This window comes from Salmo trutta, chromosome 1 (assembly GCF_901001165.1).
Source record: "Salmo trutta chromosome 1, fSalTru1.1, whole genome shotgun sequence".
Lineage (NCBI taxonomy): Eukaryota > Metazoa > Chordata > Actinopteri > Salmoniformes > Salmonidae > Salmo > Salmo trutta.
In genome coordinates this window covers 76,696,323-76,717,792 of record NC_042957.1, presented here as the reverse complement: position 1 = coordinate 76,717,792, position 21,470 = coordinate 76,696,323, and the positions used below count along the sequence as shown (strand labels likewise).

General features: G+C 45.6%; 2 protein-coding genes across 2 annotated transcripts; both read right to left on the bottom strand.

Annotated features, from left to right (window-relative positions):
- Nucleotides 1–107: 107 nt before the first annotated feature.
- Nucleotides 108–1,533, bottom strand: LOC115198921 (vegetative cell wall protein gp1-like). The gene is made up of 3 exons (XM_029761382.1): nt 1,523–1,533; nt 246–1,224; nt 108–167 (listed from the first exon to the last, which is right to left on the bottom strand). Exons 1-3 carry the CDS (start codon nt 1,531–1,533, stop codon nt 108–110), a joined length of 1,050 nt encoding a protein of 349 aa, XP_029617242.1.
- Nucleotides 1,534–5,316: 3,783 nt separating this feature from the next.
- Nucleotides 5,317–9,479, bottom strand: LOC115208092 (toll-like receptor 13). Its single transcript, XM_029775870.1, has 2 exons — nt 9,058–9,479; nt 5,317–8,951 (listed from the first exon to the last, which is right to left on the bottom strand). The coding sequence occupies exon 2, from the start codon at nt 8,928–8,930 to the stop codon at nt 5,847–5,849; it is 3,084 nt and encodes a 1,027-aa protein (XP_029631730.1). The 5' UTR covers nt 8,931–8,951; nt 9,058–9,479; the 3' UTR covers nt 5,317–5,846.
- Between the last annotated feature and the right edge of the window lie 11,991 nt (nt 9,480–21,470).

The window sequence follows — 21,470 nt, the reverse complement described above, 5'->3', positions numbered from 1 at the left end:
GAACACATTTTCCATGAGGCAAATCTCCTCTTTTGTTCTTTGTCTTTTAACCGTTCAGTCCAAAATGCATACTGCATGTCTTTAATGGAAGCCATGCCAGGGTTGGGCTAAGGGCTGAGGGAGGGCTGAGGTTTGAGGGCTGGGGGCTGAGGGCTAAGGGCTGAGGGCTGAGGGTTGAGGGCTGAGGGTTGGGGGCTGAGGGTTGGGGGCTGGGGGCTGAGGGTTGAGGGCTGAGGGTTGGGGGCTGAGGGCTGGGGGCTGAGGGCTGGGGGCTGAGGGTTGGGGGCTGAGGGTTGGGGGCTGAGGGTTGGGGGCTGAGGGTTGAGGGCTGGGGGCTGAGGGCTGAGGGCTGAGGGTTGAGGGCTGAGGGTTGGGGGCTGAGGGTTGGGGGCTGAGGGTTGAGGGCTGGGGGCTGAGGGCTGAGGGTTGAGGGCTGAGGGTTGGGGGCTGAGGGTTGGGGGCTGAGGGTTGAGGGCTGGGGGCTGAGGGCTAAGGGCTGAGGGCTGAGGGTTGAGGGCTGAGGGTTGGGGGCTGAGGGTTGGGGGCTGAGGGTTGAGGGCTGAGGGTTGGGGGCTGAGGGCTGGGGGCTGAGGGCTGGGGGCTGAGGGTTGGGGGCTGAGGGTTGAGGGCTGAGGGTTGGGGGCTGAGGGTTGGGGGCTGAGGGTTGGGGGCTGAGGGTTGAGGGCTGGGGGCTGAGGGCTGAGGGTTGAGGGCTGAGGGTTGGGGGCTGAGGGTTGGGGGCTGAGGGTTGAGGGCTGGGGGCTGAGGGCTGAGGGCTGAGGGTTGAGGGCTGAGGGTTGGGGGCTGAGGGTTGGGGGCTGAGGGTTGAGGGCTGGGGGCTGAGGGCTAAGGGCTGAGGGCTGAGGGTTGAGGGCTGAGGGTTGGGGGCTGAGGGTTGGGGGCTGAGGGTTGAGGGCTGAGGGTTGGGGGCTGAGGGCTGGGGGCTGAGGGCTGGGGGCTGAGGGTTGGGGGCTGAGGGTTGAGGGCTGAGGGTTGGGGGCTGAGGGCTGGGGGCTGAGGGTTGAGGGCTGAGGGTTGAGGGCTGAGGGTTGGGGGCTGAGGGTTGAGGGCTGAGGGTTGGGGGCTGAGGGCTGGGGGCTGAGGGTTGGGGGCTGAGGGTTGAGGGCTGAGGGTTGGGGGCTGAGGGCTGGGGGCTGAGGGCTGGGGGCTGAGGGTTGGGGGCTGAGGGTTGAGGGCTGGGGGCTGAGGGTTGAGGGCTGGGGGCTGAGGGTTGAGGGCTGAGGGCTGGGGGCTGAGGGCTGAGGTCTGAGGGCTGGGGGCTGGGGGCTGAGGATTGAGGGCTGAGGGTTGAGGGCTGAGGGTTGAGGGCTGGGGGTTGGGGGCTGGGGGCTGGGGCTTGGAGGCTGTGGGCTCGGGGTTGGGGGCTTTGCCAAATGAGCTTATAGGACTTTAAATATGGTACTCAACATTGTCCTTAAGTTGGAAAGTTATTCAGATTTTTTCTTCTTCTTTCCAGTGTGTTGCCATCCCCATCGCTGATTAAACTCAGCTTCCCACCTACGGAACACACATTATTTCAACAGATTTTTATTAATTTAAACATAAATAGAAGGTTACAGGAAAGCTTATCAGGCCTCTGTAAATAGAGGAAGTTCTTTGAAATGATCTGAGCATTGAAAATGCTGCACACACACACACACACACACACACACACAGACACACACACACACACACACACACACACACACACACACACACACACACACACACACACACACACACCCAGGCTGTATCACATCCGTCCGTGATTGGGAGTCCGTTGTAAATAAGACTCACTTGCCTAGTTAAAGAAAGGTTAAATAAATTAAATTTAAAAAATAAACACACACACACACACCGAATGTAAAAACGGAGGAGACAGAGTGTGTGTCCACCAGTCAAGGCAGTTCCCTTGCTAATATTTTTCTGTGTTCTCACTCCCACAACTACCATGACTGTTTGCTGGCGTGACCTGCCTGTCTGGTACCTCTGTTGTGTTACAGTATGTCAAATCAAATCAAAACTTTTTTGTCATATACACATGGTTAGCAGATGTTAATGCGAGTGTAGCGAAATGCTTATGCTTCTAGTTCCGACCATGCAGTAATATCTAACAAGTAATCTAGCCTAACAACTTCACAACAACTACCTTATACACACAAGTGTTAAGGAATGAATAAGAATATGTACATACAAATATATGAATGAGTGATGCCCGAACGACATAGGCAAGATGGTATAGAGTATAGTATATACATATGAGATGAGCGATGTAGTGTATGTAAACATTATATAAAGTGGCATTGTTTAAAGTGGCTAGTGATACATTTATTACATACATTTTTCCATTATTAAAGTGGCTAGAGTTGGGTTGAGTCAGTATGTTGGCAGCAGCCACTCAGTGTTAGTGATGGCTGTTTAACAGTCTGATGGCCTTGAGATAGAAGCTGTTTTTCAGTCTCTCGGTCCCAGCATTGATGCACCTGTACTGACCTCACCTTCTGGATGATAGCGGGGTGAACAGGCAGTGGATCGGGAGGTTGTTGTCCTTGATTATCTTTTTGGCCTTCCTGTGACATCGGGTGGTGTAGGTGTCCTGGAGGGCAGGTAGTTTGCCCCCGGTGATGCGTTGTGCAGACCTCACTACCCTCTGGAGAGCCTTATGGTTGTGGGCGGTGCAGTTGCCGTACCAGGCGGTGATAAAGCCCGACAGGATGCTCTCGATTGTGCATCTGTAAAAGTTTGTGAGTGTTTTTGGTGACAAGCCAAATTTCTTCAGCCTCCTGAGGTTGAAGAGGCGCTGCTGCGCCTTCTTCACCACTCTGTCTGTGTGGGTGGACCATTTCAGTTTGTCCGTGATGTGTACGCCGAGGAACTTAAAAATGTCCACCTTCTCCACTACTGTCCCATCGATGTGGATAGGGGGCTGCTCCCTCTGCTGTTTCCTGAAGTCCACAATCATCTCCTTTGTTTTGTTGACATTGAGTGTGAGGTTATTTTCCTGACACCACACTCCGAGGGCCCTCACCTCTTCCCTGTAGGCCGTCTCGTCGTTGTTGGTAATCAAGCCTACCACTGTAGTGTTGTCTGCAAACTTGATGATTGAGTTGGAGGCATGCATGGCCATGCAGTCATGGGTGAACAGGGAGTACAGGAGAGGGCTGAGAACACACCCTTGTGGGGCCCCAGTGTTGAGGATCAGCGGGGTGGAGATGTTGTTACCATCCCTCACCACCTGGGGGCGGCCCGTCAGGAAGTCCAGGACCCAGTTGCACAGAGCGGGGTTGAGACCCAGGGTACCATCAAGGCCACCTAATCGTACCAAGCTCATCCATCCTCTCCCTGGTAACTATTCCCCAGGTCGTTGCTTTAAACGAGAATGTGTTCTCTGTCAACTTACCTGGTAAAATAAGTGTTAAATAAAAACAAAACTCAAGCCTACTGTAGGCCTCAAGCAGCAGAATTCCTCAGGGGTCGGGCAAGGTTAGCACCGGGGAAGACCTGACATTTAGCTGGAGGGATGATGCTTCTTTGTGGATGGAACTGAGAAGGCTGGAGTCTCCATCAGACACCATGATAATGGAGGTTAACCAGCCATACCAGGTCTACTCTGTGGTCTACTCTGTGGTCTACTGTAGATAGATCATTTCTAGCCTGGGCAAGCTGCTGAAAGCTGGCCTCAGGAGGAGACAGTTATCTGTTCAGCATGTGTCAGATCTAAGAACATGTAGAATAGAGGATATGGAGCCGCTCTAGAATATACAATTAAATTACCTGAAAATATAAATAACTCGTTCTGAGTAATGCTAAGACAGGGATCAGGGACATATAGCATTTTATCTAAAAACAGAAACAGAAGCCAGTTTCCAGCATTTCGGCTTTATGAATTTGTCAAGAGCATAAACAATAATGAAATAATAAAATAAAACTATGTTACCTCCAGAAATTACTTCATTGTCCAGAAAGGGGTACACCTCCCCACGCCCATGAGTTAAGACATGTATCAAATACATGTGTCACAAACCATATACAGGCAACACTCAAGCAGCACCTTTAGTTAAACAACGAGCAACTAGATTTAGTTAAACAACGAGCAACTAGATTTAGTTAAACAACTAACATCACATTTAGTTAAACAATTAACATCACATTTAGTTAAACAACTAGCAACTAGATTTAGTTAAACAACTAACATCACATTTAGTTAAACAACGAGCAACTAGATTTAGTTAAACAACTAACATCACATTTAGTTAAACAACTAACATCACATTTAGTTAAACAACTAGCAACAACATTTAGTTAAACAACTAGCAACTAGATTTAGTTAAACAACTAGCAACACATTTAGTTAAACAACGAGCAACTAGATTTAGTTAAACAACTAGCAACTAGATTTAGTTAAACAACTAGCAACTAGATTTAGTTAAACAACTAACATCACATTTAGTTAAACAACTAACATCACATTTAGTTAAACAACTAGCAACTAGATTTAGTTAAACAACTAACATCACATTTAGTTAAACAACGAGCAACTAGATTTAGTTAAACAACTAACATCACATTTAGTTAAACAACTAACATCACATTTAGTTAAACAACTAGCAACAACATTTAGTTAAACAACGAGCAACTAGATTTAGTTAAACAACTAGCAACACATTTAGTTAAACAACGAGCAACTAGATTTAGTTAAACAACTAGCAACTAGATTTAGTTAAACAACTAGCAACTAGATTTAGTTAAACAGCGAGCAACTAGATTTAGTTAAACAACTAACATCACATTTAGTTAAACAAAGAGCAACTAGATTTAGTTAAACAACTAGCAACTACATTGAGTTAAACACCTAGCAACTACTTTTAGTTAAACAACTAGCAACTTTATTTAGTTAAACAACTATCAACTACATTTAGTTAAACAACTGAAAATGATATTTCTATACAAAGCTCTTTGATCAATATTTAAATAAAAAGAACTGCTTTGTGGTCATTCACGTATTGTCATTAACAACTGCTTCATGGTCATTCATGTATTGTCATTGATAACTGTTTCATGGTCATTGGTCATTCATGTATTGTCGTTCACACCCTTTTTCAGTTACTCTCAGCAAGAAATATACAAGCAAAGATATGTGTTAGCAAATAGATGATACAAAATACAAAAAGGATCTCATAAAATTCGTGGAAGTAAGTTTTCTAGGAAATTTAAATCTTATTATTTTTAAATAATATAAAAAGGGTTCTTTTTAAGTAATATAAATTGGATTATTTCTAAGTAATTTAAATAGGATTATGTTTAAGTAATTTAAATAGGATTATTTTTAAGTAATTTAAATAGGATTATTTCTAAGTAATTTAAATAGGAATATATATACATATAAGTAGTTGAAGATTAATCAGAGTAAGTACAGAGCATTTAAAATGACTCAGAATTGTCCAAACACATCTCAAATTCTGGAAGACATTTTGTACGGAGGACTTCTAACAACAAATTCAATACCTCAACATATGTGTCAACATTACATCTTCATTAGCACAAGGTTCTACATCAACCTCTGATCTCACATTTCAGTCCACAAGGTTCTACATCAACCTCTGATCTCAAGCTCCAGTCCACAAGGTCTTACATCAACCTCTGATCTCAAGCTCCAGTCCACAAGGTCCAATATCAACCTCTGATGTCACATTTCGGTCCACAAGGTCTTACATCAACCTCTGATCTCAAGCTCCAGTCCACAAGGTCTTACATCAACCTCTGATCTCAAGCTCCAGTCCACAAGGTCCTATATCAACCTCTGATGTCACATTTCGGTCCACAAGGTCCTACATCAACCTCTGATCTCACGCTTCAGACAGTTTAGCCCACAGTCTGTCCCAGAATGCCTGGTGCTGATCGGAGTCCTGGGGCCAGTCCAGATAAGTCCTGGTCTTCACCAGGCGAGCCAGCCTGTGGTGGGCAGAAAGCCGGCGAGGGGGGATCTTCTCCAGGAAGACCAGGAGGAGGATGTCCCTTTGCTCCACCTGCAGCCTGGAGGTGGCCAGCTTCATCTCCAGGGAGCACCAGTTACTGCGCAGGTAGTGGCGGCTGACTAGGCAGAGGGTGTGGCGGCTCAGGTAAAGGCTGTCTGTGATGTTCTCCACAATGTCCTTCCCCAGCTGGAAGTCCCTGCTGTGCAGACAGAGGCGCAGGAAAGGAGGACCCCTCTGCTCCAGATTGGGAAGCAGCTCCTCCACCACCCAACTTTCGTCCTTCCCGCTATAGGAGACAAACGCATCATAGTGGTAGCGCCCCCTGGTGTTGGATCGCATGGCCTCCGACAGCCAGCCAAAGGTGATGTGGTAGAGGGGGAGGAGGTAGGGGCCGGCCAGGTTATGGACCAACACCACCAGCATGAAGAACAGGACTCCCAGGCCAGTCGCAGCAAAGAGCACAAAGCCCACATCTGTTGTGCAGTTGGCTTCTGTGTACTTGACAAAATTAGGTGTGTCTATTCCATTGTCCGACAAGCATATCAAGTCCTCCAAAGCAGACATAACGGGATTAGTATACGGAGTAAACATGATCACTTCAACCTGCCTGTACCCTTTGGCCCATGTAATGAGCCAAGCATTGTCACAACTGCAAAAGATCTGGATCTGAGGAAGTATCAAATACTTAAGGCTAGAGAGAGGTTCAATAAAGCTGTAGAAGACATTATAAATGTTCTCGATACACAAATACAATGTTTTCAAGGATTTAAAGTCTTTAGTTAAACTTCCCTCCAAAGAATAAATCTTGCAGTTGTCAAGTTCCAGAAACTCCAGTTTGGTCAGGTTGTGAAAAATGCTGTCGGCAGAACGCTGTATTAAAAGATCCACCTGATGTAGAGTCAGTTTCCTCAGGTGAATCAGCTGATTAATTGATGTTAAATCAACACTTTTAGCTGAAAGCTTAGATCTGTAGTCAAATGTCTCCACAGACGTGAAGTACTTTCCCATGAATTCAGATCCACAAAGGAATTCTTCAGCATCAGCATGAAGATGGGTTACAGACTGAAAGAAGGGTCTGTCACAGTCCTGAAATGACACCGTCTGGCCTTTGAGCTGGAGACTCAGGTTCTGTTTAGATGTGATGTTACTGCCGATAATCAGTTGCATTGGCCTCATAGCTGAACTAATGTACAGATGGGTCAGCTGACTCAGAATGCCACCAAATATAAGTGTCAGATTCAGCTTGATCACAGGTTCTGTTAGTGGATTGTTAAATTGCCCGAGAAACACTTGTCTTAGAGACGTGAGGTGTGTGAAAGACATCGCCTCAATGTTGTGAATAAGTGGATTGTTCCTGAGGTCTAACCATGTCAAACTATGTAAACCAAAAAATGTGTTTGCATTTATCTGTGTTATCTTATTTCTTGTAATGTCTAAGGACTCCAGATTTGTCAATCCCAGGAAAGCAAAGTCTTCAATGTTTGAAATTAAATTATGTGTTAAGTCCAGATACTGCAGCTTAACAAGAAAGCTAAATTGTTTAGCAAAAAGCATGTGTAGCTTGTTCAACCTTAAAGTCAGTTTTGTCAGTTGTAAACCAAAAAATGTGTTTGTATTTATCTGTGTAATATTATTTATTCCAATGTCTAAGGATTCCAGATTTGTCAGTCCCAGGAAAGCAAAGTCTTCAATGTTTGAAATTAAATTATCTGCTAAATCCAAATACTGCAGGTTAGCAAGACAGCTAAATTGTTTAGCAAAAAGCATTTGTAGCTCGTTCAACCCTAAAGTCAATTTTTTTAACCATTTTATTGGTTGTTTTTGGAAGGAGCAAATATCAAGTCTGTTATCTTTCAGGCCATTTATTGTTAATTGAATAAGGTTTTTGAGACCGGAAATAAAATGCCATTCCAAATATGGAGTAGAAAGGAAATAGTCAGATCTATGTAAATACATATATTCTAGCCCAATGCACAATTCAACACTGGACATAGAGAGGCTGCTTATATTGGCATTGTGAAAATATATTTTCTTGATTGAAAGCAAAAACACTACACTACAGATACTTTCAATATCTATTTCATTGCTACCAGAGCAACTGAAGTACTGGATTTGCTGAATCCCAGACAGGGGAAGACGCAGTAGGACTTCCTGGCTGAAAGCCCCAGATAATCCTGTGAGGTTCTGGAGCCAAGCCAGTGAACCTTCCTCTATATGTGTTATTTCACCAAATAATAAGTCAGAGATTGCTAGATTGTTAAAAACAGGTTTCATGCTTTCGTTGGTATTTAAGATGGAGCAGTTTGATTGGTTTAACGATTGTATCTCTGGTGCTTCTATATTTAGCTTTATAAGTGACTTTATATTCATTATTCTGCATAGTATCTCTGACAAATCATCTACACAGGGTTCACTAATGATGAGACTTTGTAAATGAGTCATGCCATGGAAAACATCTGGGGCCATTGCTGATAGTCTATAACCCCATACGGTCAAATTACTCAGCTTGACTAGATCTCTGAATGTATGAGGCCCAATATGACAATCACAGCACCCAGAGCCCATTCCATCCAAATGTAAATACTGCAGATTTGGAAGGTGGCTTTTCCCAGATGGAAGGATTTGAGTAAAACAGCCCTTAATGTACAGGTACTCCAGATCCTGAAACTGAGAGAAAAAACCCAGAGACATGGATCTATTTTCGCCATTTGCCATAGATATGCAGAAGGTATTGATATTAGGGGGAAGTCCAAGTAGATCCTCCTCGATGGCTGTGACATATTTACAGGCAGCAGTGTAATGTTCTGCATGACGAGGTAGGTAGTTGCAGGACCAGGTGGGAAAGTCTCCCAAGTCATCACCACTGTCATAAATCTGGCATTTAGGATGCATCCATCCACTAGTACACTGAATCCACAGGAACAGGACGGCAGGGTGGGAAAACATAGCTCTCATCTCTCCGAACGTCAGTCAAATCTACTGAGATAATTGTCAGAATAGTTTGGTTCCGGTTGATATCTGTAAAACGTTGGTTTGATATTGTAACATCCTTGGGAATACGGCAAACAGTATGGAGTCTTACTTGTTGTTGTTGTTTGTCAGATGGGTTCCTCCTTGGTAACTAACAGCAGTTCATACCTTTTGGTTGTTCCAATGGTCTGACCTTTCACCCTGCAGTTGAATTGTATCTCAAGGTTACAGGAGTAAATATTTAATGGTTAGTTTGGTTGCAAAAGTAAAGAAACTATAAAATGTCCCACAGACAATGAAGAAATGAATGCAGAGCTGCAACGTGTTGTCTAACCATCACAGTTGATGTCTGAATGCATCGAAGGAGCAGCATCCTGTTTGTACAGCACAATCACACTGTATGTTAAACAGCTTGTGAAAGTCTGTTTTTACATGTCTCTCTTTCAGTTCCTGAAAGAGAAATGTCGTCTATGAAAAAGACAATTTAAATGAAAGACCTGTTTGGACGTAATAGATTTCAGAAGATACATGAGTCTCACTAAAATATTTGCAGATTGTAATGAAATATCAGTTGGAGTACAGTACTTCATTTTTGTTTTAATTTATTGAATTCTGTAGTTGTGCTGTTGACACTATTATTACTATTATTATTATTACTCTGGGACTGTAGTCCTCTTCAGAGCCCTGTGACATGCCTCTATAATGACATTATTACTCTGGGGCTGTAGTTCTCTTCAGAGCCCTGTGACATGCCTCTATAATGACATTATTACTCTGGGGCTGTAGTCCTCTTTAGAGCCCTGTGACATGCCTCTATAATGACATTATTACTCTGGGGCTGTAGTTCTCTTCAGAGCCCTGTGACATGCCTCTATAATGACATTATTACTCTGGGGCTGTAGTTCTCTTCAGAGCCCTGTGACATGCCTCTATAATGACATTATTACTCTGGGGCTGTAGTCCTCTTTAGAGCCCTGTGACATGCCTCTATAATGACATTATTACTCTGGGGCTGTAGTTATCAGACCTCAGGATAAGACCCAGATGCAGACAGTTCAGAATAACAAACATTTTTAACAAAAACAGAGGGCAGGCGAATGACAGGTCAAGGGCAGGCAGAGGTCAGTAATCCATGGCAGAGTCCGTAAGGTACACTGCAGACATGCTCGGGATCAGTCTTGTTCTGAGCACTGGCGGTGAAGGCGACGACGAACGCAGAGACGTCAGGGAGCATGGTGGGCCGCCAAAAGCGTTGTCGCACAAAGGCCAGGGTCCGACGGGAACCAGGGTGACAGGCAAGTCTGGAGGAATGAGCCCCTTTCAGGACAGGGGAGCGGGCAGCATCTGAGGTTGGAAGTATGGTCTCTGGGTCCGAGGGTGTAGATGCGGGGCTATAGCGGCATGAAAGTGTGTCCAGGAGATGGTGAATTTGAACCGGCCCATTGAGCTTGCCTGGAGTTAAGACGCTTGGCAATGCGATAATATTCCAGGTTCTTGTGGTCCGTCCACACTATCAATGGAAGTTCTGCCCCCTCTAACCAGTGTCCCCACTCCTCCAGTGCCATCTTCACTGTGTGTAGTTCTCGATTTCCCACATCATAATTCCCCTCTGTGGCGTTAAGACGATGGGAGAGGAATGCGCAGGGATGTAGCTTAAGGTCCAGGGCAGAATACTGGGACAGGACGGCCACCACTCTCGCATCCGAGGCGTCTACCTCCACCACGAGCTGACGGGACGGATCCGGTTGGATCAATATGGGAGCTTTGGTGAAGAGGTGCTTAATGTCCAGGAACGCCCAGTCAGCAGCTGGGGACCATGTGAACGGGACCTTGGAAGAGGTGGGTGCTCTCACCTTTCTGGGATCCATCTGCACAGTCCCAGCAGCGATAACGTAGGAAGGAGATGGTGGAGCGATGGGATTCACATGTTTTGGCTTTGACAAAAAGCTGGTTCTTCATGAGATTCTGGAGGACCTGTCGGACGTGGAGAACGTGTTCTTCAGCCGAGTGGGAAAAGACGAACACGAACCGGTTCAACATGTCACGGAAAACATCCTTAACCAAGGCCTGAACACAGCAGGAGCATTGGTCAGACCGAATGGCATCACCAGGTTTTCATAGTGTGTGCTAGCAGTGTTGAAGGCTGTCTTCAATCAATCAATACTAGGAGCGCCGCCTCTGGGTGAGCATTTTCATTTTTGCTTTTAGCGGAATACAATGATGTGTTAGTGCCAGCCTCAGTCTGTGGTGGAATGCAAATAGCTACGAAAAATACAGATGAAAACTCTCTAGGTAGATAGTGTGGTCTACAGCTTATCATGAGATACTCAGTCAAGCAATAGCTCGAGACTTCCTTAGATATCGTACACTGGCTGTTATTTAAAAAAATACATAGTCCCGCTGCCCCTCGTCTTACCAGATACCGCTGTTCTATCATGCCGGTACAGCGTATAACCAGCCAGCTGTATGTTGATAGTGTCGTCGTTCAGCCACGACTATTACAGTTTTGAATGTCCTATTTGTAGTTTAATCTTCCATGTAGGTCATCGATTTTATTCTCCAAAGATTGCACGTTTGCAGAATAGAAGAAAGTGGAGGTTAATTCGATCGCCTACGAATTCTCGGAAGGCAGCCCGCCCTCTGGCCCCATAATATTTCAACCGGACAATAGCGTTGTCAATATAAAATAAAAAAAAGAAAGGGGCGCTCTCGTCGCGCACAGGAACCAGCTCTGCGGACATCCCGCTACCCACTGACTCAATGTGTTCATTCTCCCTCATTTTTCAGAATAAAAGCCTGAAACAATGTCTAAAGACTGTTCACAACTAGTGGAAGCCATAGGGAATGGAATCTGGGTCCTATCCCTTTAAATGGTGGCTAGGCTTTCATTGGAAAAACTGCCATTTCAAAATAATGGCACTTCCTGGATGGATTTTCCTCAGGTTGTCGCCTGCCATATCAGTTCTGTTATACTCACAGACATTATTTTAACAGTTGTGGAAACTTTAGAGTGTTTTCTATCAAAATCTACCAATTATATCCATATCCTAGCTTCTGGGCCTGAATAGCAGGCAGTTTACTTTGGGCACGCTTTTCATCCAAAATTCCGAATGCTATCCTAAAAAAGTTATAGGAAAAAAAGGATTCTGCCAGTCCGTGGTGAGTAATCACGTTCCTGATGTCCAGAAGTTATTTTCGGTCATAAGAGACGGTAGCGGCAACATTATGTACAAAATAAGTTAAAAAATAAGTTACAAACAACGCAAATTAACAAACAAAAAAACACAATCGGTTGGGGACACGTAGAACGTCAGCCTTCTTCTTCAGTGCCATATTAAATGTCATGTAGCTTGCTCAGTCTTGAAGTTATCAGTCTGAAGCTTTGCACATTCACTGTTGCCCTCTTGTGGACACCATCTAAATTATCTCCAGCTTCCTAGCTGAATGTGTGGCTTTTTTTCTTTTTCATCTCAAAGATAATTTATTGTATTATCTTTTACCAGATCTATTGTGTTATGTTCTCCTGCATTAATTTCACATTTCCACAAACTTCAAAGTGTTTCCTTTCAAAAGGTATCAAGAATATGCATATCCTTGCTTCAGGCCCTGAGATACAGGCAGTTAGATTTGGGTTTGTCATTTTAGGCAGGAAATTGAAAAGAAGGGCCTGATCCTTAAGAGAAACTAGCAACACATTTAGTTAAACAACTAGCAACTACATTTCTATACAAAACACTTTGATCAATGTTCAAATAAAAAGAACTGCTTCGTGGTCATTCATGTATTGTGATTAATAACTGGATCATGGTCATTGGTCATTAATCTATTGTCTCTTCTGTAGCAAGATGGTGCCGATAGAGATGGCAGCTTCGCTTCAAGTCCTCAGGAAACTGTGAAGTATTTAGTTTTTTTTTACGTATTATTTCTTACATTGTTAGCTCAGAAAACCGTAATTACATACAGCCAGGAAGAACTATTGGATATCAGAGAGACGTCAACTTACCAGCACAACCAGCACCACGACTAGGAATACGACTTTCCCAAAGTGGATCCTTTGTCTGCACCTCCCAAGGCATTTGAACTGATTCCAGATTCCGACTCAAACCAACGCCGTCGGAGGAGATGGTGCCGGAGAGGTCTTCTAGTGAGGCTTTGGATGCACTCACACCTCCCACTACTTTCGAGTATATTACTCACTAATGTCCACTCCCTAGTTAACAAAGTTGATGAAATTAGGGCAAGAGTTGCTTTCCAAAGAGATATCCTGGATGGTAACATAGTGTGTCACGCCCTGACCTGAGAGAGAGGGTTTGTTTCTCTATGTGGTTAGGTCAGGGTGTGGGGTGGGCATTCTATGTTTTGTATTTCTTTGTTTTTGGCAGAGTATGGTTCCTAACCAGAGGCAGCTGTCTATCGTTGTCTCTGATTAGGAAGCATACTTAAGCAGCCTGTTTTTCCTTTGGGTTTGGTGGGTAGTTGTTTTCTGTTTTGTTCCTTGTAACCTGATGGAACTGTTGACGGTCGTTTTGTTGTTTTGATTTAGTGTTTTCACTAAAGTAAAATATGAGCACTTTACACGCTGCACCTTGGTCCCCTTTGTACGACCACCGTTACAGAACTACCCACCATGACTGGATCAAGCGGCGTGCCCAGGCAGAGATGGACACCTGGTCACACATGGAATGGATGGAGAGGAGAAACTGGACTTGGGGGCAAGTCATTGACAGATATCGGAGCCTACCGGGTAAGAACGAGAGGCAGCCCCAGCCCCATTTTTTGGGGGGGGCACACGGGTAGTTTGGCTGGGCCAGGTGTGAGCCCTGAGCCAACTCCCCGTGCTTATTGTGGTGAGCATGTGCCTGCTTCTCGCACTCTCTCTCCGGTACGCCTCCATAATCCAGTACGTCCAGTGCCTGCTCCTCGCGCTCTCCCTCCAGTGCGCCTCCAGAATCCAGGAAGTCCTGTGCCTGCTTCCCACACTCTCCCTCCAGTTCGCCTTAATAGCCCAGTAATGCCGGTGCCTGCTTTGAGCACTCAGTCCTCAGTGCGTCTCCCCAGTCCGGTGAGACCGGTTCCAGCTCCCCGTAGGAAGCCTCCAGTGATGATCAATAGTCCGAAGCCTCCAGTGATAATCCATGGCACGAAGCCTCCAGTGATGATCCATGGCCCGGAGCCTGTAGTGATAATCCATGGCACAAAGCCTCCAGTGATGATCTATGGCCCGGAGCCTGTAGGGATGATCCATGGCACGAAGCCTCCAGAGATGATCCATGGCCCGGAGCCTGTAGGGATGATCCATGGCACAAAGCCTCCAGTGATAATCCATGGCCCGGAGCCTCCAGCGATGATCCATGGCACAAAGCCTCCGGTGATGATCCATGGCGCGGAACCAGTACTGAGGATCCATGGCCCGGAGCCTGCAGCGAAGGTCCCCGGTTCGGAACCTACAGAGATGCTCTCCAGTCCGGAGCCTCCAGCGACGCTCCTCATCCCGGAGCCTCCAGCGACGCTCCTCAGCCCGGAGCCTCCAGCGACGCTCCCCAGGCCGGAGCCTCCAGCGACGCTCCCCAGTCTGGAGCCTCCAGCACGCTCCCCAGTCTGGACCCTCCAGCAACGCTCCCCAGTCCGGAACCTCCAGCGACGCTCCCCAGTCCGGAGCCTCCAGTGATGCTCCCCAGTCCGGAGCCTCCAGCAACGGTCTGCAGCCCAGAGCCTTCAGCAGCAGTCTGCAGCCCAGAGCCTTCAGCGACGGTCTGCAGCCCGGAGCCTTCAACGGCGGTCTGCAGCCCAGAGCCTTCAGTGGCAGTCTGCAACCAACAGTCTTCAGCGGCGGTCTGCAACCAAGAGTCTTCAGCGGCGGCCTGCAGCCCAGAGTCTTCAGCGGCGGTCAGCAGTTGAGAGCCTCCGGCGCTGATCCACGGTCGGTTTCCTCCGGCGACACAGAAGCGGGGGATCAGCGAGCGGTTTGGGGGCTACGCCCCAAACCAGAGCCGCCGCCAAGTATAGATGCCCACCCGGACCCTCCCCTATAGGTTCAGGTTTGCGGCCGGGAGTCCGCACCTTTGGGGGGGTAATGTCACGCCCTGACCTGAGAGAGAGGGTTTGTTTCTCTATGTGCTTAGGTCAGGGTGTGGGGTGGGAATTCTATGTTTTGTATTTCTTTGTGTTTGGCAGAGTATGGTTCCTAACCAGAGGCAGCTGTCTATCGTTGTCTCTGATTAGGAACCATACTTAAGCAGCCTGTTTTTCCTTTGGGTTTGGTGGGTAGTTGTTTTCTGTTTTGTTCCTTGTAACCTGAAGGAACTGTTGACGGTCGTTTTTGTTGTTTTGATTTAGTGTTTTCATTAAAGTAAAATATGTGCACTTTACACGCTGCACCTTGGTCCCCTTTGTACGATTCACGTTACATAGTGTTTCACGGAGAAATGGCTAGCTGGGGACATGTTGTCGGAGTCCGTACAGCCAACGAGATTTTCAGTGCATGGCGCCGACAGGAACAAACATCTCTCTGGTAAGAAGAAGTGCGGGGTGTATGTTTCATGATTAACGACTCATGGTGTAATTGTAACAACATAAAATAACTCAAGTCCTTTTGTTCACCTGACCTAGAATTCCTCACAATCAAATGTATTATCCTGACCTAGAATTATCTCCCAAGAAAACTCTCCTGTCGTCACAGTCGTGTATATCCCCCGCAAGCGGATACCAAGACGGCCATCAAGGAACTTCACTGGAACTTATGCAAACTTGAAACCATATATTGGTATCCGCTTGAAACTGAGGCTGCATTTATTGTAGCTGGGGATTTTAACAAAGCTAATCTGAGAACAACGCTACCTAAATTCTAGCAAAATATCGATTTCAGTACACAAGCGAGTAACACTCTCGACCACTGCTACTCTAACTTCCACGATGCAGACAAGAACCTCCCCCGCCCTCCATTTGGCAAATCTGACCATGACTCTGTCTTGTTGCTCCCCTCCTATAGGCAGAAACTAAAACAGGAAGCACCCGTGCTTAGGTCTATCCAATGCTGGACTGACCAATCAGATTCCACGCTTCAAGATTGCTTAGATCACGTGGAATGGGATATTTTCCGGGTAGCCTCAGACAATAACATTTACGTGTACGCTGACTCGGTGAGCGAGTTTATAAGGAAGTGAATAGGAGTACCAACTGTGACTATTAAAACCTTCCCTAACCAGAAACCGTGGATTGATGGCAGCATTCACGCAAAACTGAAAGCACGTACCACCGCATTTAATCATGGCAAGGTGAATGGAAACATGACCGAATACAAACAGTGTAGGTATTCCCTCTGTAAGGCAATCAAACAAGCAAAGTGTCAGTATAGAGACAAAGTGGAGTCGCATTTCAACGGCTCAAACATGAGACGTATGTGGCAGGGTCTACAGACAATCATGTATTTCAAATAGAAAACCAGCCATGGACATCGACGTCTTCCTCCCAGACAAGTTATACAACTTCTTTGCGTACTTTGAGGACAATACAGTGCCACCGACACGTCCCGCTACCAAAGACTGTGGGCTCTTCTTCTCCGTGGCCGACGTGAGTAAAACATTTAAATGTGTTAACCCTCGCAAGGCTGCCTGCCCAGATGGCATCCCTAGCCGCATACTCAGAGCATGTGCAGACCAGCTGGCTGGTGTGTTTACGGACAAATTCAATCAATCCCTATCCCAGTCTGCTGTCCCCACATGCTTCAAGATGGCCACCATTGTTCCTGTTCCCAAGAAAGCTAAGGTAACTGAACTGAATTACTATCGCCCCATAGCACTCACTTCTATTTACTTCTATATATTTAATATATATATATAAATATTTACTTCTATTTACTTCTATCTAGACCCACTCCAATTTGCTTACCGCCCCAGTATGTCCAAAGACAATGCAATCACAATCACGCTGAGCATTGCCCTATCCCATCTGGACAAGAGGAATACCTATGTAATAATCCTGTTCGTTGACTACAGCTCAGCAGTCAACACCATAGTACCCTCCAAACTCATAATTAAGCTTGAGACCCTGGGTCTCGACCCCGCTCTGTGCAACTGGGTCCTCGACTTCCTGACAGGCCGCCCCCAGGTGGTGAAGGTAGGAAACAAAATCTCCACTCTGCTGATACTCAACACTGGGGCCCACAAGGGTGCGTTCTCAGCCCTCTCCTTTACTCCCTGTTCACCCATGACTGCGTGGCCATGCATGCCTCCAACTCAATCATCAAGTTTGGAGCCGACACTACAGTGGTAGGCTTGATTACTAACAACAACGAGACAGCCTACAGGGAGGAGGTGAGGGCCCTCAGAGTGCGGTGTCAGGAAAATAACCTCACACTCAATGTCAACAAAACTAAGGAGATGATCGTGGACTTCAGGAAACAGCAAAGGGAGCAACCCCCATCCACATCGACAGGACAGCATTGGAGAAGGTGAAAAGTTTTAAGTTCCTCAGTGTACATATTCCCGACAAACTGAAATGGTCCACGCACACAGACAGTGTGGTGAAGAAGGCACAACAGCACCTCTTCAACCTCAGGAGGCTGAAGAAATGTGGCTTGTCACCAAAAACCCTCACTAACTTTTACAGGTGCACAATTGAGAGCATCCTCTCATGCTGTATCACCGCCTGGTACGGCAACTGCACTTCCCACAACATCAGGGCTCTCCAGAGGGTGGTGCGGTCTGCACAATGCATCACCGGAGGCAAACTACCTGCCCTCCATGACACATACAACACCCGATGTCACAGGAAGGCAAAAAGATAATCAATGACAATAACCACCTGAGCCACTGCCTGTTCACCCCACTTCCCTCCAGAAGGCGAGGTCAGTACAGGTGCATCAATGCTGGGACAGAGAGATTGAAAAACAGCTTCTATCTCAACGCCATCAGATTGTTAAACAGCCACCAATAGCACAAAGAGGTGGTTGACTACCTACAGACTTGATATCATTGACCACTTTAATAAATGGAACAGTAGTCACTTTAATAATGGCACTTCAAGAATGTTTACATATCTCGCATTACTCTTCTCATATAGTGCGGCAGGTAGCCTAGTGGTTAGAGTGTTGGGGCGGTAACCGAAAGGTTGCTGGATTGACTCCCTTAGCTAACAAGGTAAAAATCTGTCATTCTGCCCCTGAACAAGGCGGTACAGTCTGTATCACTGTTCCCCGGTAGGCTGTCACTGTAAATAAGAATTTGTTCTTAACTGGCTTAAAGTTTAAATAAAAAATACTAAATGCTGCACTATCTATCTAACTGTAGCTCTTATCTCTTCCAACGGCCGCCAAATCTACTGAGATAACTGTCAGAATAGTTTGGTTCCGGTGGATATCTCTAGAACGTTGGCTTGATACAGTAACACACTTGTGAATGCTGCAAACAGTACATCTCTCTTCAGGCGTCTCTGTTCTTGTCGTTGTTTGTCAGATGGGTTCCTCCTTGGTAACTAACAGCAGCTCATATCTTTTGGTTGTTCCAATGGTCTGCCCTTTCACCCTGCAGTTGAATTGTATCTCAAGGTAACAGGAGTAAATATTTAATGGTTAGTTTGGTTGCAAAAGTAAAGAAACTATAAAATGTCCCACAGGCAATTAAGGAATTAATGCAGAGCTGCAACGTGTTCTCTAACCATCACAGTTGATGTCTGCACACATTCGAGGAGCAGCATCCTGTTTGTATTGCACAGTGACACTCCATTAAACAGCTTGTGAAAGTCTATTTTCACATCTCTCTCTTTCAGTTCCGCTAAAGAAAGAAACATGCTGTTTTAAAAAAAGTCAATTGACATGAAAGACCTATTTGTACGAGACTTCAGAAGACAGATGAGTTTCACTAAAATATCTGCAGATTGTAATGAAATATGAATTGGAGTACAATACTTCATTTAAAAAAAAAACGTTTTTGAATTCTGTAGTACATATACATATCAAAATAGGAAGTGGGTAACTTATTTAATGAAGTTGTGATGTTGACATTATTATTATTATTATTATTATTAATAATAATAATATTAATAATAATAATAATATTCTGAGGCTGTAGTCCTCTTCAGAGCCCTGTGACATGCCTCTATAATGACATTATTACTCTGGGGCTGTAGTTCTCTTCAGAGCCCTGTGACATGCCTCCATAATGACATTATTACTCTGGGGCTGTTGTCCTCTTCAGAGCCCTGTGACATGCCTCTATAATGACATTATTACTCTGGGGCTGTAGTTCTCTTCAGAGCCCTGTGACATGCCTCCATAATGACATTATTACTCTGGGGCTGTAGTCCTCTTCAGAGCCCTGTGACATGCCTCTATAATGACATTATTACTCTGGGGCTGTAGTTCTCTTCAGAGCCCTGTGACATGCCTCCATAATGACATTATTACTCTGGGGCTGTTGTCCTCTTCAGAGCCCTGTGACATGCCTCTATAATGACATTATTACTCTGGGGCTGTAGTTCTCTTCAGAGCCCTGTGACATGCCTCCATAATGACATTATTACTCTGGGGCTGTAGTCCTCTTCAGAGCCCTGTGACATGCCTCTATAATGACATTATTACTCTGGGGCTGTAGTTCACTTCAGACCCCTGTGACATGCCTCTATAATGACATTATTATTCTGGGGCTGTAGTCCTCTTCAGAGCCCTGTGACATGCCTCTATAATGACATTATTACTCTGGGGCTGTAGTTCTCTTCAGAGCCCTGTGACATGCCTCCATAATGACATTATTATTCTGGGGCTGTAGTTCTCTTCAGACCCCTGTGACATGCCTCCATAATGACATTATTACTCTGGGGCTGTAGTTATCAGACCTCAGGATAAGACCCATATGCAGACAGTTCAAAATAACAAAAGTTTATTACAAAAACGGGGGGCAGGCAAACGACAGGCAGAGGTCATTAATCCAGGGTAGAGTCCGTAAGGTACAGAACGGCAGGCATGCTCGGGATCAGTCTTGTTCTGAGCACAGGCAGTGCAGGCGGTGACGAACTCGGTGATGTCAGGGACCATGGTGGGCCACCAAAAGCGTTGTCGCACAAAGGCCAGGGTTCGAAGGGAGCCAGTGTGACAGGGAAGTCTAGAGGATTGAGCCCTTTTCAGGACCGTGGAGCAGGCAGCATCTGGGACAAACATCTGTTTAGTCAGGGCCAACCCCCCCCCCCCCCCCCCCCCCCCCCGGAGGTAGGAAGAATGGTCTCTGGCTCCGAGGGTGTAGATGCGGGGCTATAGCGGCATGAAAGTGTGTCAAGGAGATGGTGAAGTTGAACCGGCCCATTGAGCTTGCCTGGAGTTGAGACGCTTGACGATGCGAAAATATTCCAGGTTCTTGTGGTCTATCCACACTATGAATGGAGTTCCGCCCCCTCTAACCAGTGTCTCCACTCCTCCAATGCCATTTTCCCAGCGTGCAGTTCTCAATTTCCCACATCATAATTCCTCTCTGTGGCGTTAAGAAGATGGGAGAGTAATGCGCAGGGATGCAGATTAAAACCTCTTAAGGATCCACCCCTTTTTTCATTTTTTGCCTAAAATGTCATACCCAAATCTAACTGCCTGTAGCTCAGGACCTGAAGCAAAGATATGCATATTCTTGGTACCATTTGAAAGGAAACACTTTGAAGTTTATGTAAATGTGAAAGGAATGCAGTAGAATATAAGACAATAGGTCTGGTAAAATATAATACAAAGAAAAAAAACATCCTTTGTGTTTGTATTTTTTTTGTACCAGCATCTTTGAAATGCAAGAGAAAGGCCATAACGTATTATTCCAGCCCAGGTGCAATTTAGATTTTAGCCAATAGATGGCGTCAGTGTATGTCCAAAGGTTTAGACTGATCCAATGAACCATTGCATTTCTGTTCAAAATGTTGTATCAAGACAGACCAAATGTGACTAACAACGATCCCGAAGAAGTTAAGGAAATGTAGTTGATAGTTGTTTAACTAAATATGTTGCTAGTTGTTTACCTTAATGTATTTGCAAGTTGTGTAACTTCTTTGGGCTAGGGGGCAGTATTTTCACATCCGGATAAAAAACGTACCCGATTTAATCTGGTTACGCCTCCTGCCCAGTAACTAGAATATGCATATAATTATTGGCTTTGGATAGAAAACACCCTAAAGTTTCTAAAACTGTTTGAATGGTGTCTGTGAGTATAACAGAACTCCTATGGCAGGCAAAAACCTGAGAAGATTTCATGCAGGAAGTGGCCTGTCTGACAAGGTGTTGTTCTTGCTTCTGTTTATTTAAGAGTCAGGATCTTAGCTGTAACGTGACACTTCCTACGGCTCCAATAGGCTCTCAGAGCCCGGGAAAAACCTGAACGATGACAAGGCAGCCTCTGGCTGAAACACATTATCGCCTTTTCCAAGTGGCCCATCAGAGGACAAAGGGCTTAGGCGCTTGCCCGATTCGACCCCGTGCAGTGTTTTCCTTCGGCTGTTTACCTAATTGCAGATTCCCGGTCGGAATATTATCGCTTTTTTACGAGAAAAATGGCATAAAAA

Bases quoted from the DNA above. Each gene is read 5' to 3' on its own strand.
- LOC115198921 (XM_029761382.1), bottom strand. The intron at 168-245 runs GCCCCCAACCCT...CTCAACCCTCAG, and splicing joins CCCTCAGCCCCCAGCCCTCA to CCCTCAGCCCTTAGCCCTCA.
- LOC115208092 (XM_029775870.1), bottom strand. From the start codon at position 8,930: ATGAGAGCTATGTTTTCCCACCCTGCCGTCCTGTTCCTGTGGATTCAG.